This window comes from Bombina bombina, chromosome 5, assembly GCF_027579735.1.
Source record: "Bombina bombina isolate aBomBom1 chromosome 5, aBomBom1.pri, whole genome shotgun sequence".
In the NCBI taxonomy this organism is placed as follows: Eukaryota; Metazoa; Chordata; class Amphibia; order Anura; family Bombinatoridae; genus Bombina; species Bombina bombina.
Window position 1 is genome coordinate 608250182 of NC_069503.1, and position 15481 is coordinate 608265662.

A 15481-nucleotide genomic window follows, 5' to 3' on the forward strand; every position below is an offset into this window, starting at 1 on the left:
TACAATATCTACAAATAAATACAATTAAATAAACTAGCTAAAGTACAAAAAATAAAAAAAAACTAAGTTACAAAAAATAAAAAAATATTTACAAACATAAGAAAAATATTACAACAATTTTAAACTAATTACACCTACTCTAAGCCCCCTAATAAAATAACAAAGCCCCCCAAAATAAAAAAAAATGCCCTACCCTATTCTAAATTACTAAAGTTCAAAGCTCTTTTACCTTACCAGCCCTGAACAGGGCCCTTTGCGGGGCATGCCCCAAGAAGTTCCGATCAGCCAATAGAATGCGAGCTCAATCTGATTGGCTGATTGGATCAGCCAATCGGATTGAACTTGATTCTGATTGGCTGATTCCATCAGCCAATCAGAATATTCCTACCTTAATTCCGATTGGCTGATAGAATCCTATCAGCCAATCGGAATTCGAGGGACGCCATCTTGGATGACGTCATTTAAAGGAACCGTCATTCGTCGTTCAGTCGTCGGCCAGGATGGATGTTCGGAGGTCTTCAGGATGCTGCCGCTCCGCTCCGGATGGATGCCGCTTGGATGAAGACTTCAATCGGATGGAAGACCTCTTCTGCCCCGCTTGGATGAAGACTTCTACCGGATGGAGGACCTCTTCTTGCCCCGCTTGGATGAAGACTTCAGCCGGATCATGGACCTCTTCAGCCCCCCGCTTGGGCTTGGATCAGGACATCGGAGGAGCTCTTCTGGACAGATCGGTGAACCCGGTGAGGTGAAGACAAGGTAGGAAGATCTTCAGGGGCTTAGTGTTAGGTTTATTTAAGGGGGGTTTGGGTTAGATTAGGGGTATTTGGGTGGTGGGTTGTAATGTTGGGGGTCTTGGGTATTGTATGTTTTTTTTTACAGGCAAAAGAGCTGAACTTCTTGGGGCATGCCCCGCAAAGGGCCCTGTTCAGGGCTGGTAAGGTAAAAGAGCTTTGAACTTTAGTAATTTAGAATAGGGTAGGGCATTTTTTTATTTTGGGGGGCTTTGTTATTTTATTAGGGGGCTTAGAGTAGGTGTAATTAGTTTAAAATTGTTGTAATATTTTTCTTATGTTTGTAAATATTTTTTTATTTTTTGTAACTTAGTTCTTTTTTATTTTTTGTACTTTAGCTAGTTTATTTAATTGTATTTATTTGTAGGAATTGTATTTAATTAATTTATTGATAGTGTAGTGTTAGGTTAATTGTAGGTAATTGTAGGTAGTTTATTTAATTAATTTATTGATAGTGTAGTGTTAGGTTTAATTGTAACTTAGGTTAGGATTTATTTTACAGGTAATTTTGTAATTATTTTAACTATTTTAGCTATTAAATAGTTCTTAACTATTTAATAGCTATTGTACCTGGTTAAAATAAATACAAAGTTACCTGTAAAATAAATATTAATCCTAAAATAGCTATAATATAATTATAATTTATATTGTAGCTATATTAGGGTTTATTTTACAGGTAAGTATTTAGCTTTAAATAGGAATAATTTATTTAATAAGAGTTAATTTATTTCGTTAGATTTAAATTATATTTAATTTAGGGGGGTGTTAGTGTTAGGGTTAGACTTAGCTTTAGGGGTTAATACATTTATTAGAATAGCGGTGAGCTCCAGTCGGCAGATTAGGGGTTAATGTTTGAAGTTAGGTGTCGGCGATGTTAGGGAGGGCAGATTAGGGGTTAATACTATTTATTATAGGGTTAGTGAGGCGGATTAGGGGTTAATAACTTTATAATAATAGCGGTGCGGTCCGCTCGGAAGATTAGGGGTTAATAAGTGTAGGCAGGTGGAGGCGACATTGTGGGGGGCAGATTAGGGGTTAATAAATATAATATAGGGGTCGGCGGTGTTAGGGGCAGCAGATTAGGGGTACATAGCTATAATGTAGGTGGCGGCGCTTTGCGGTCGGCAGATTAGGGGTTAATAGGTGTAGGTAGCTGGCGGCGACGTTGTGGGGGGCAGGTTAGGGGTTAATAAATATAATACAGGGGTCGGCGGTGTTAGGGGCAGCAGATTAGGGGTACATAAGGATAACGTAGGTGGCGGTTGGCAGATTAGGGGTTAAAAAAATTTAATCGAGTGGCGGCGATGTGGGGGGACCTCGGTTTAGGGGTACATAGGTAGTTTATGGGTGTTAGTGTACTTTAGAGTACAGTAGTTAAGAGCTTTATAAACCGGCGTTAGCCCAGAAAGCACTTAACTACTGACTTTTTTCCTGCGGCTGGAGTTTTGTCGTTAGATGTCTAACGCTCACTTCAGACACGACTCTAAATGCCGGAGTTAGAAAAATCCCATTGAAAAGATAGGATACGCAATTTACGTAAGGGGATCTGCGGTATGGAAAAGTCGCGGCTGAAAAGTGAGCGTTAGACCCTTTTTTGAGTGACTCCAAATACCGGAGGTAGCCTAAAACCAGCGTTAGGAGCCTCTAACGCTGGTTTTCACGGCTAACGCCAAACTCTAAATCTAGGCCACAGTGTCTATTTGACTGGCTACTGTTTCTTACATATAAAAACTGCCCCATTTTAAATAATATTGAATTGAATTTTTATATAATAGTAAAGGTATTTATTTTCTAGAAGGTTTTAAAAATGGCAAATTAGACAGTGTAATACTTGCCTGCATAGCTTCTAAACTTAGGATTGTAAGGATTGTATTGTACCCCTCAAACGTTCAGCATTAAAGGACATTACCAGTTCCTGTACCATTTTTATTTTTTAAGTTTTCAAACTGTCAGGCAGTTATTGCCTTCCTATAGGCTTCACAGAGTGGGCACCTGCCACTCTGCATACAGCCTAAGGCTAAAAAAAAAAATACAAATAAAAAAATTAAATGTTTTTGCCACTTCACTTTCAAACCTGTCCTCAAGCTTTCCTAACAAGCCAGATTTACCAATCAGCTAAATATTTCACCTGTGCTCTAATTCAGATATTCTCAAAATCTGGCCTGTCAGGGAGGCCTTATGACAGGTTTGAAAAACAATAGTTTAGATATATTGTTTAACATTATAACATACCATTTTTTTAAAAAAAATTGCACACATTTTGAAATAAAAAAAATTGTACACATATAAATATAGGCAAAATATGTCAAATTTGAGTATTTTTTTGAAAAATTTAAAGCAAGTTTCCATAAAAATCAACATTCATGTTATTGATTCCATCTCTAGTAAATATTTCTAAGGTCAATATTATTCTACTGAAACTTAGTTTTAGCAGATTCATATTAATTTTGACTAATATCAGTGCCTATAAAAAAGCAGAATGATCAGTAATTTGAACATAAACAATTTCTGTATCAAACAATGCATTCTTTTTTATTGCTTGAGTATAAATGCAAAGTACAATAGTCAAAGACTCTTCCCTGAACCGTAGAGGGCAATGATAACTGCAATTGTAAGACTGCTGCTTCTTAAATTTGCTGGCACCTTCAGTGGAGTTAAATTACCCGTAACTCATTCATCATACTTGTCCGTTGACAAATGGGGCCCTTGTTTTTTTATAAGTATCTCATTTTTTTTTTTTACATTTTCTTATATTGGAACCCTATTGCACATTTATTGAGACATTCAGGGCTAGTGGTGTGCTATCAGATTTTTTTCGCTCATGCTAACTGAGTGAAACTGGATGTGCACTAATTTCAGGACTTTGGATATCACGAATGCGTTAAATTCTTCTCCCCATAGACTTCAATGGAGACTATTCCAGACTGGCCCCCATTTTGTGGAACTCTCTGCCTCGCTCCACAAGACTCTTCCCTAGTTTACGGATGCACAATAAATTTGTGCTCCATTTGTAATCTAGCCCATAGTAAGCTCATTAATACTTGTATGCTTTTGATCTGATTTTTTTCGCTCATGCTAACTGAGTGAAACTGGATGTGCACTAATTTCAGGACTTTGGATATCACGAATGCGTTAAATTCTTCTCCCCATAGACTTCAATGGAGACTATTCCAGACTGGCCCCCATTTTGTGGAACTCTCTGCCTCGCTCCACAAGACTCTTCCCTAGTTTACGGATGCACAATAAATTTGTGCTCCATTTGTAATCTAGCCCATAGTAAGCTCATTAATACTTGTATGCTTTTGATCTGAGAGCAGGACTCTTTTTCAGCTTACAGAAATGTTAACATTAAGGAGGTTGTTACTAATATAGAGGTGACTGCCAATACTACCTTGCAGGGCTTTGAAATTAAAAGTAATTTCAATCCATTTCAAAACCCACTATTAGCACCAAATATAAAAATATTTAATTGATTTTAAATGATGTTAAGTACACAAGAGGGCAATTAGGAATCATAGATCACAGAGAAATACAGTAATTAATATTGAAATAAAAAAATAAAAAAATAAACAATCTTTAAAGTTTAATAAATTTGACCTGATTGTTATATTTGGATGCCTCATCATCACAGTGCTATAGCGCATAATGAATATGCTAGCCATCAGATATATATTTACATTCAATTTTATATATTGAGATTCTATTTTCACATTTATTGTCATTTAATTTTGCCAACAGCTATATTAGATAAAATATATACAAAGAATATTTTGTGCATCACAACTGATTGGTGTTTTTCATTATTTAGTGTTAACGTCGAGTCAAGTCTTTTGACTTCAGTAGGTTCATTTTGTAACATATTTTTATAAAACTATGTGAAGGAAAAATTTTTTTACCATAACAAATGAGTTATTTTCAAATATCGTAATGTCTTTTGATTCCAACAGCTGTAATTTATTTCATGATGCTTATTTCTTAAATACCTTACAAGTTTACAAAAGCCCCTTGTTCACGTCTGATGAAAGAAAAAAATGCACAAAAACCTTTATAAATCTTCTCGATCGGAAGCATATTTTCTTGTTTTTCAAAGCTACTTGTAAAGCCTTTAATTTTCTTGGAAAAAAACCACAAATGCATTTCTTATTTTTCCCCTAAAGCCCTCGAAATGCTTTATAGAGTTTGTGTATGGCATTCCATGGAATGCAATTTCAACTATATCCTGCAATTCATTAAGGTATGTTTTCCAAACCATTATCTATTTAAAACTATGTTTCACCCATTTCTAAATAGATTGCAAATATGGGTTATATAGGATCTGCCCTATACTACTGGTTTATCAGGCTCTACATTTACTTTTCTCAACTGTTATTTTTTTACTTAAATTGTTTACTATTTGTTCATTTTTTCAATTAAATTAATTAAAAATTATAATTTACCCCCCACACACACACATTTACACATACACACATTTACACACACACATTTACACATACACACACATACACACACCACACATACAAACACACATTTGCACACACCTACACACATACACACATTTACACACACACACACACATTTACACACACTTACACACATACACATATTTACACACACACACACACATTTACACATACATACACACTTACAAACACACATTAACACATACAAACACACATTTACACACACTTACACACACACATTTACACACACTTACACACACACGTTTACACACATTTACATACACACACATTTACACATACATACACACTTACAAACACACATTTACACATACAAACACACATTTACACACACTTACACACACACATTTACACACACTTACACACACACGTTTACACACATACACATTTACACACACACACACACACACATTTACACATACATACACACTTACAAACACACATTAACACATACAAACACACATTTACACACACTTACACACACACATTTACACACACTTACACACACACGTTTACACACATACACACATTTACACACACACACACACACACATTTACACATACATACACACTTCCAAACACACATTTACACATACAAACACACATTTACACACACTTACACACACACATTTACACACACTTACACACACACGTTTACACACATACACATTTACACACACACACACACATTTACACATACATACACACTTACAAACACACATTAACACATACAAACACACATTTACACACACTTACACACACACATTTACACACACTTACACACACACACGTTTACACACATACACATTTACACACACACACACACACACACACACACACACACACACACATTTACACATACATACACACTTACAAACACACATTTACACATACAAACACACATTTACACACACGTACACACACACATTTACACACACACATATTTACACACACACCTTATTATTTTGTGTACAGGGTAGTTTGGACCTTGGAAACCAAGGAATTTGTAATTTTTTTGCAAGACTATAGAAAGCCTTGTCATTATATAGTGGTTTATGTTAAAGCTGCCTATTCTGATTTTGAAGCTAACAGGAATTGCATATGGACCATTAATATAACATAGTGGTATTTTGAAAGTTACCAGAATCATGGAAGCTTTAATTAATCTGAAATGTTTTGAATGCAAATGTACAATAGCTGTATTTCAGTACCAATATCTATCAAGCATTCACTTGGCTCTATTTACCAAGGGTCCCAGAGGACAGCAGGCAATGGACAAGTTGCATCCTCTGTCTGCATTTATTGTGGAACAAACAAGAGCTTGAGCAGCGCAGCCCCCATTCAATCACTTTGCACAAGCGTGTTCAATGTGATCTGCTGCTTGATAAATGGAAACTACTATCCATAACAACACTGGTACAAAACAGTCAACACAAAGTCTATATACTTTTTAGTACAAACATGGGAATGTTCTTCTTGATTACTGTTAAGCCAATATAGCTCAATTGTTTGTTTATAGTTTATCTACCTCTCATCAATATCCCTCAGGTCCTGATGATCAATACATCAGCAGACCCACAAGAAATTGTCTGTTTGGCCTCGTCAGTCTCGCAATCTGCAAAAAAGAGGGCTGAACCTCTCTCTTCCAACAAGTGTCAATGTGTCTCTCATAGGAATGAATAGGGATCACAGTTCAAAAGGTCAGCCACATCGCTACTTATCTGAGATCTATAAAAGGGAGAAAATGAGAGAAAAAAAATAGTGTGCTGCTGGACAGCATGAAGGGCTTATTCAAAAAGAAGAGGAGCTGCTGCCACAGCCAAGGGAAAGCTCCCACCACTGTCGCCATGGAGGACCTGCTGCCAAGTAGGACCACAGAAGCTGCCGCTGTCAATGAGGAGGACCACAGGAGTCGTCATGGAGGAGCCGCCCCCGAGGACCAGAGGATCCACCGCCGCCTTATGGATTATATCTGATGAAGAAAAGAAGAAGACCCTTGTTTTTTTTGGCTTTTTGGGGTGTTTTTTCTCTTGGATCATTGTGGATTATATCTGACGAAGAAAAGAAGAGGACCCTTTCATGTTTTCTGAATTACTTTTTTTTATTTTATTTTTTCCATGGCTTTTTGATTTATTTTTTTTTCAAGGTTTTTTTTCATTATTTTTGTGGGTTACATCTGATGAAAAAAGAAGACCTCAGATGGTGAATGATAAATAACTGTTGTTGATGTTTTCGTCTACTGTTTGTTATTTGTTGTTGTTTCTTGTTGTTGGATTTTGTTTTAATATTTGTTTACTTTGTGGCTGTTGTTTGCTTTGCTTGTTTGTTATTGTGTAATCTTGTATAATTTTTGTTTACTTTGAGATTTTGTTTGCTTTGGTTGTTTATTTCTTGTGATTTGTTTGTGATATGTTGTTTTAGGTTAAGCTTGTGGTGGGGGTTATGGCATTTAAGAGGTTAATAGTGTAATGGGCTTAGGTTGCTGTGAGGGTTAGGGAGTTTAAGGGGTTAATAGTGGTTTTGGCATTTAAGGGGTTTTATAGTGTAGTAGCTTAAGTTATGTTGCTTTAGGGGTTAATATTGTAGCAATTGTATTGGGTTGGTCTTTTTGAATTAAAAAAATAATGAAGATACAAATGTATCAAAGCTTTTAATTAATACATTATTTCTTCATTCTTTTAATTTGTTTAAGCTTCTGTTAGTTTATTTGGTTGTGTACTGAATGCACAAAATAGGCACTGTACATGTGTGATATGTATAAAAAGGATCACTTACATCACATATTTAATGTAGGTGATGATGCCTACATCCCCACCCAATATAATAAAATGCCTCTCTCGTTTCTGCGATGGACACTTTCTAATATATCAAAACATCTTGGATGTTTCAATCATCAGAGTCTCAGTCTCTGCCTCTTTGTTGTCCTCTTTCAAGACCACATTTTTTAAAGTTCAAGCAAATTTCAGTGAAATTAGTACATTTTAAAATTAAAAATAAAGTAAATATTATTAAACTTTTAACTATGATAAGTAATTCAGTTGTTTTCCAGACTAAGGGACCAATTTATCAAGGGCTGAATGGCCCCTGATTCCATGCGAGCCTTCAGGCTCGCCGGAAACAGCAGATTTGAAGCAGCTGTCTTAAGAACGCTGCTCCATAACTGGTCTGCTGCCTCTGAAGCTGCAGTCTGCAATCCGCCCAATCCTAAATGATCGGGTTGATTGACACCCTCTGCTAGCGGCCGATTGGCTATGATCATCTGCATTATATAGCAGTGCGATCTGATCCAATGCAGAGACGATCATTGCTAAACGATCACTAAGCTTGTACATCTTAGTGATTTACATATACAATCAAAGAACAAGCAGTCAGTCCAGCACTCAACGGTCTGTGCACGCCACAAGGAGACCCATTCAAATTTCTTAAGTATCGATAAAGAAATCCAAGTCAAGTGGCAGCAGTTTTTGAGTTCAATATTCAAGCACAGTACAAAATAGCAGCAATGTTTCAGGAGTATTTCCCTTATGCAAGAATAAGAAAAATACTCCCAAATCATTGCTGCTATTTCGTACTGTGCTTGAATATTAAACTCTGAAACTGCTGCCACTTGCCTTGGATTTCTCGATTTATATACACAGACAGGAGGAGAGGTCTTGAAAAGCAGAAATCTTCTGCACAGAGAGTATGCAACGTCACAACCTACCCCTCCCTCTCCCCCTCATGGAGGTACAAATTATTTATTTACACTGATAATGGTGCCGGCAGCCCAGCACTGCAATCAGCTTTTCTTACAACATAAAACTTGTGGGCAGTTTCAAGTATAAAACTGTGGGGGGAGATAGAAACATAAAAACAGTACTTAATAAGTATTTTATTTAAGTTCTGCTGCATAATATGTGTATATACATAAATGGGGAAATACATTTATACTCTGACTAATAAATCTGCAGCTCACAATCTGCAAACAGATGTGATCCTCTAAGTATATGTAATGTAGCTGTGTGTTTGTCACGTGACTGCATCATGAGCATGTGACTACTGTGCTACTGAAACGTACGTTACAATATGGCAGCTTACATAGGAGAATAAAGCACTGGATCAATGCTGTACTTCAAAACAATCTCCTTCAACAGTTTGGGGTAAGAGGAACAGATAAAATAGACAGCAGTGATTATTTTATTTTTTTATTAATAAGAAAAAGTAGGTTTTCATCAGGTGTTAAATGTTTAAGTTAAATAGTTTGGTAAATAAAAGATACATTATTAAACACGATATTATTATTATTATTATTATCATTTATTTGTATAGAGCCGCAAATATTCAGAAGCGCTGGGTACAAAGATAGAGGTATACAATGACAAGCATTTGTGATAAGATACTAAAACATAACAGACCAAACAAATCAAGTACAGAATCAGGAGGGTCCAGCTCACAGCTTACAGTAGTCTACAGTTTGAGGGTGCAGTGACATAAGGAATTCGGTAGCCTTTTATATGGATTGTAGTAGCAGCAGAGCATCAAGGCAGTTCACGACAGACATGTGCATGGCAAAAGATTTCTTTTGTTAAACATAAAATGATCGTTTTACCTTATTTTTGTTTATAATCGTATTCATTTCAAATGATTTTTGTTTAAATTTTTCATTTATCCTAAAATTTTCATTTTGAGCTACAGTGCAGATTTTTGCTATTTTGAAGCTGTAATCAGCTATATTAGCTTTAGTTTTGTCATTTTATGTAATTTTTAAAAATTATTTTATTTAATTATACATCTAATTGTTGTGCACTGCATTTTAGTTAAAACTAAAAAAAATGATTTAACCCTTTCGCTACCGGGACTTTCAGCCAAAAACTTGCCCATTATACCAGAAATTTTTTTTAAACAGAAATAGAGTCTTGTTTTTTTTTTACCTGTCAGAACTATATATATTTTTAAGAAGACAACCCAAGGTATTGATCTGGGCCTATTTTGCTATATTTCATGCCTCCATTTCACTGCCAAATGCAATCAAATAAACAAAAGTGGTACTTTTTACACAAACTTTAGGTTTCTCACAGAAATTATTTACATAATTTATGTGCAATCATGGCACAAATGTTTGTAAAAGTTTCTCTGGGATCCCCTTTGTTCAGAAATAGCAGACATATATGGCTTTGCCATTGCTTTTTGGTAATTAGAAGGCCTTTAATTGCAGCTGTGCACCACACTTCTATTATTTCCGGCAGTGAAGGGGTTAAGTAGGTAGCTTAAAAGGTTCATTTTAGCTTTAGTATAGAGATTAGCCTCCCACCTGAGACTTCCCACCCCCTGATCCCTCCCAAACAGCTCTCTTCCCTCCCCGACCCTTCACTGGTAACCCCCATCTTAGGTACTGGCAGACAGTCTGCCAGTATGAAAATATAAGGCTTTTTTTTATATTAAATATTTTTTTATATATATATATACTGCAGTGTAAGATCTACCCTTACCCCCCTATCTTCCTGATCCCCCCAAACAGCTCTCTAAACCTCCCCCATCTAACTATTACCCGCCATCTTAGGTACTGGCAGCTGTCTGCCAGTACCTATAAACTGCCTTTTATTTTTTATTTTTTAAAACCTGCAATCTTTAGTTAGGGTCCCCCACACCCCCAGATTCCCTTTCTGTAGTGTAGCTGCCCCACCCCTCCCTGTCCCTTTAAAAAAAATTGTAGCGTAGGGCCCTCCCACTTCCTCCCGCTTTCTGTGCTGGGCCGCCTACCCGGCACCCACCTCCCACCAGCACCAACAGAAGATCGTTGCAGACGGTGACACACACAGTGTAATGATCAGGCATCTGCCCCGAAGGTGGAGCAACGATCGCGCTCTGGCTCCATATGCTGCAGCGAAGACGTATAAATACTTTCTTTTGGGTGAAGGGGTTAAAGGAATAGTCAACTCAAAATTAAACTTCCATGATTCAGAAAGAACATGCTATTATCAATTTTTCTTCATTCTCTTGTCATCTTTGTTTGAAAAAGCAAGAATGTAAGCATAGAAGCCAGCCCATTTTTGGTTCAGAACCTGGGTAGCACTTTCTGATTGGTGTCTTAATGTAGCCACCAATCAGCAGGCACTACTCAGGTGCTGAACCAAAAATGGTACAGCTCCTAAGCTTACAATCAAATAAAGATAGCAAGATAACAAAGAAAAACTGATAATAGGAGTAAATTAGAAAGTTGCTTAAAATTGCATGCTCTATCTGAATCGTGAAAGTTTAATTTTGACTTGACTATTTATTTAAAATTACAGTAACTATATACCATTTTAAACAACTTTCAAATGTATTTTTATTATCAAATATGCTTCATTGTCTTGTTATCCTTTGCTGAAGGAACAGCTTTGCGCTACTGGCAGCTAGCCGAACACATCTAGTTAGCCAAATATCCAATCACAAGAGACAAATGTGTGCAGGCACCAATCACCAGCTAGCTCCCAATAGTGTAGTGCATTTTCAACAATGGATACCAAGAGAAAAAAAAGCACAATTAAAAATAGTAGTGATCTTAAAAGTGTCTTAAAATTGCATGCTCTATCTGATTCTTGCATGTTTAATTTTGACTTTCCTATCCCTTTAAACTTTATGTTATCATTTATAAATCTAATTTTTGTACGCTGCATTTTTGGTAAAACTAAAAAGTTTACTTTAGGTACAGACGAGTATACTTTCTATACTGAAGTGAAAGTGTCTATTCTCAAAGAATGAAACAAGGATTTTTATTCATGCTTCAGATAGAGCAAGCACTTTTAAAAAATTCCAATGTACTTATTTTATCTAATTTGCTTCTTTTTTCTTTGTATCCTTTGTTGAAAAGCATACCTACAGGTAGGCTTAGCCTTAGAAGCAGGAAGTGAGCTAGGAAATTATTGATGGCTGGACATATATGCCTCTTCTCATCGGCTTATCAATGTGTTCAGCTAGCCAAGTAGTGCATTGCTGCACCTTCAACAAAGGATGACATGATAATAAAGCAAAATTGACAATAGAAATAAAATGAAAAGTTGCTTAGAAATGTATGATTTGGTTGCGTTTCTAATGGACTTTTCCACGAGGATAGTCATTTTTTTGTTAAAGGGACATGAATCCCAAAATGTTTCTTTCATGATTTAGCTAGAGCAGCGTGTCATTTTAAACAGCTTTCCAATTTACGTCTATTATTAAATTGGCTTAGTTCTCTTGGTATCCTGTGTTGAAAAGCATATCTAGATAGGCTCAGAAGCTGTGAGCTAGCTGCTGATTGGTGGCTGTACATACATGCCTCTTGTCAGTGGATTGCTAGTGTGTGCAGCTAGCTCCCAGTAGTGAACTGCTGCTCCTTCAATAAATGATACCAAAAGAATGAAGCAAAGTTTATAATAGAAGTAAATTGGAAAGTTGGTAAAAATGTATGTTCTAAATGAATCATGAAATAAAAATTAGGGGTTTTATATAAATATTAATTACTCTGTAATTTTATAAATAATTAAAAAAAGAAAAACTACAACAACACATAGTACACAGTACACATAATATGAAAGTAGAGACTGCACAAGGACAAACATACCTGGCCTTCCAGTGTTTCCCAGTGAGAGAGAGAGCAAAAGAGAGGGGAGAGAGAGAGCAAAAGAGAGAGAGAGGGAGAGAGAGAGAGAGAGAGAGAGAGAGAGCTAAAGAGATGGGGAGAGAGAGAGAGAGAGCAAAAAAAAAAGGGGGGAGAGAGAGAACTAAAGTGAGGGGGGAGAGCAAAAGAGAGAGGGGAGAGAGAGAGCAAAAGAGAGGGGGCGAGAGCAAAAGAGAGGGGGAAGAGAGAGAGCAAAAGAGAGGGGGAGAGAGAAATAGAGCAAAAGAGAGAGGTAAGAGAGAGAGAAAAAGAGAGGGGGAGTAAAAGAGCAAAAGAGAGGGGAGGAGAGAGAGAGAGCAAAAGAGAGGGGAGAGAGAGAGAGCAAAAGGGGGGAGAGAAAAAGAGAGGGGGTAGAGAGAGCAAAAGAGATGGGGGAGAGAAAAAAGAGCAAAAGACAGGGGGGAGAGAGAGAGCAAAAGAGAGGGGGAGAGAGAGAGAGAGAGAGAGAGAGCAAAAGAGAGGGGGAGAGAGAGCAAAAGTGAGGGGGAGAGAGAGCAAAAGTGAGGGGGAGAGAGAGCAAAAGTGAGGGGGAGAGAGAAAAAGAGAGAGGGGAGAGAGAGCAAAAGAGTGGGGGGAGAGAGAGAGCAAAAGAGAGGGGGGGAGAGAGAGAGCAAAAGAGAGGGGGAGAGAGAGAGACAGAGCAAAATATAGGGGGGAAAGAGAGCAAAAGAGAGGGGGAGAGAGAGAGCAAAAGAGAGGGGGGAGAGAGAGAGCAAGGGATGGGACCGCTGTACTGCAAAAAATGGTTTGTGTACACGGGCTTTAGGAATAGTATATACATAATTAATTACTCACTAATTTTCCATACCACGCATACTTGTCAGTTGAATTAGCTCAATGTGGTTTTACTCTTGAAGTGTCTGCAACACCTATTGCATAAACCATCAACCATTTTTAATCAACACACACGGTAATGCAAAGAAAATAATGAAAATGCTATTTTCGTTATTTTCTTTGATTCTTCCGAAAACTAATGCACATGTCTAGTTCACAGTTGAGTTTGGGTAGCATGAAAAACAAAGGAGAGATGGTAAGCCTCTCTTAAAAGGTGGGTTTTCAAAAAGTGTCTGAAGCTATACAAGGTTGGAGACAGTCTGGTGGAGCAGGGTAGAGAATTCCAGAGGACAGGAGCAGATTTAAGAATTCCTGGAGGCAAGAGAGGCATGTAGAGATAATAGAAGTGAAGAGAAATAGGTCAGAGGTTGGGGAGTATTTAGAGGAAATATAGTTGGGAGTGAGGCTGTTGAGTGCTTTATAGGTTAGGGTTAATACTTTGCATTGTATTCTAGAATATATAGGGAGCCAGAGTTGAGAATGGCAGAGCAGAGCAGCTGATGTAGATCAGCGACTTAAGTGGATGAGTCTAGCTTAATCATTCATAATAGATTGGAAGGTGAGCGTTAGTGTTTAGGAAGGCCATTTAGAAGTAGATTGCAGTAGTCAATGTGTGATAAAATGAGGGAATGTATTAATATTTTTGTACTTTCTTGCATAAGGATATGTTGGATTCTGGAGATATTATGCAGGTGTGCACGGCACGATTTGGCGAGCACTTGTGCAGTGAATGTGAGTTCAGTGTCAAATGTGACCCCAAGATAGAAGACCTGGGGCGAGGTGTTGATAATAGGTTCTCCAACTGTAAGAGAAATGTCAGGTGTTGGATGTCTTATGAGGTGGAATAATAACCAGCTCAGTTTTAAACAGATGTTGAAGGAATCTAAAATATCAAACAGAGACAGATGCGCCACATGGCCCAATATTGTAGTTTCCAAATTTATGTAGATTTTATTATATAGTTGAACTCACATGTATTGGAGCACCTCAATTGGTGCAAATGACACAGTCTGGGATCTATAACAGTCACCCAGCAGACCGGCCTCTCGAGTTGTTCAGGGTATGTGTTGAAGGAAGATGTTGAAGGAAGTGCAAGGTCATCCAAGAGAAATTGCAGAGATACAGTTAGTAATCTGGTTATGTGACGAGGGAAAAATATAAGAAGAGGAAAGATAGATTTGGGTATCACCAGCATATAACTGGTACTGGAACCCAAAGGAGGATGTATAGAGAGAAAAAAAGCAATGGACCCAAGACACACCCACGACCCGTTCGGTACACTTACTGAGAGAAGATATACTGTGAAAAGAAACTGTAAATGAACAGTTTGAGAGATAGGAAGCAAACCAAAAGAATGTAGGATTTTTAAGAGTAGAGGATGGTCAATTGTGTTGAAAGCAGCAGATAGATCCAGAAGAATTAGTTAAGGAGTAGCGTCCCTTTGCTTTAGCTGATAGCAGATAATTTTTGCTGAGTGTTTAGGTCGAAAACCAGATTGTGGGGATCAAGTAAGGAGTAAGTTGAGAGAAATTGAGTTAGGCAATTATAGACTAGTTGTTACAATAATTTGGAGGCAAATGGAAGTAAGGAGACCGGTCAATAGTTAGAAGGGGTGAAAGGGTCGAGCGAGGTCTTTTTTAGGATTGGTGTGATTGACACATCAGGAAATGTGGCAGTGGCAAGAGACTGTTTAAAGAGATTAGTTGGGGCAGAGGTTAGAGTATCAGAGACAGAGGGAAGAAGTTATGAAGGAATAG

General features: G+C 37.3%; 1 protein-coding gene across 1 annotated transcript in view; it reads left to right on the forward strand.

The window, feature by feature from the left end:
- LOC128661576 (KH domain-containing, RNA-binding, signal transduction-associated protein 1-like) overlaps positions 1-14572 on the forward strand; it is a 68988-nt gene extending 54416 nt beyond the window's left edge. The window contains exon 2 of the mRNA XM_053715818.1: positions 14387-14572. Within this exon, the coding sequence (XP_053571793.1) occupies positions 14387-14572 (186 nt within the window). The remainder of the gene's footprint in view (positions 1-14386) is intronic.
- The last annotated feature ends 909 nt before the right edge of the window (positions 14573-15481 follow it).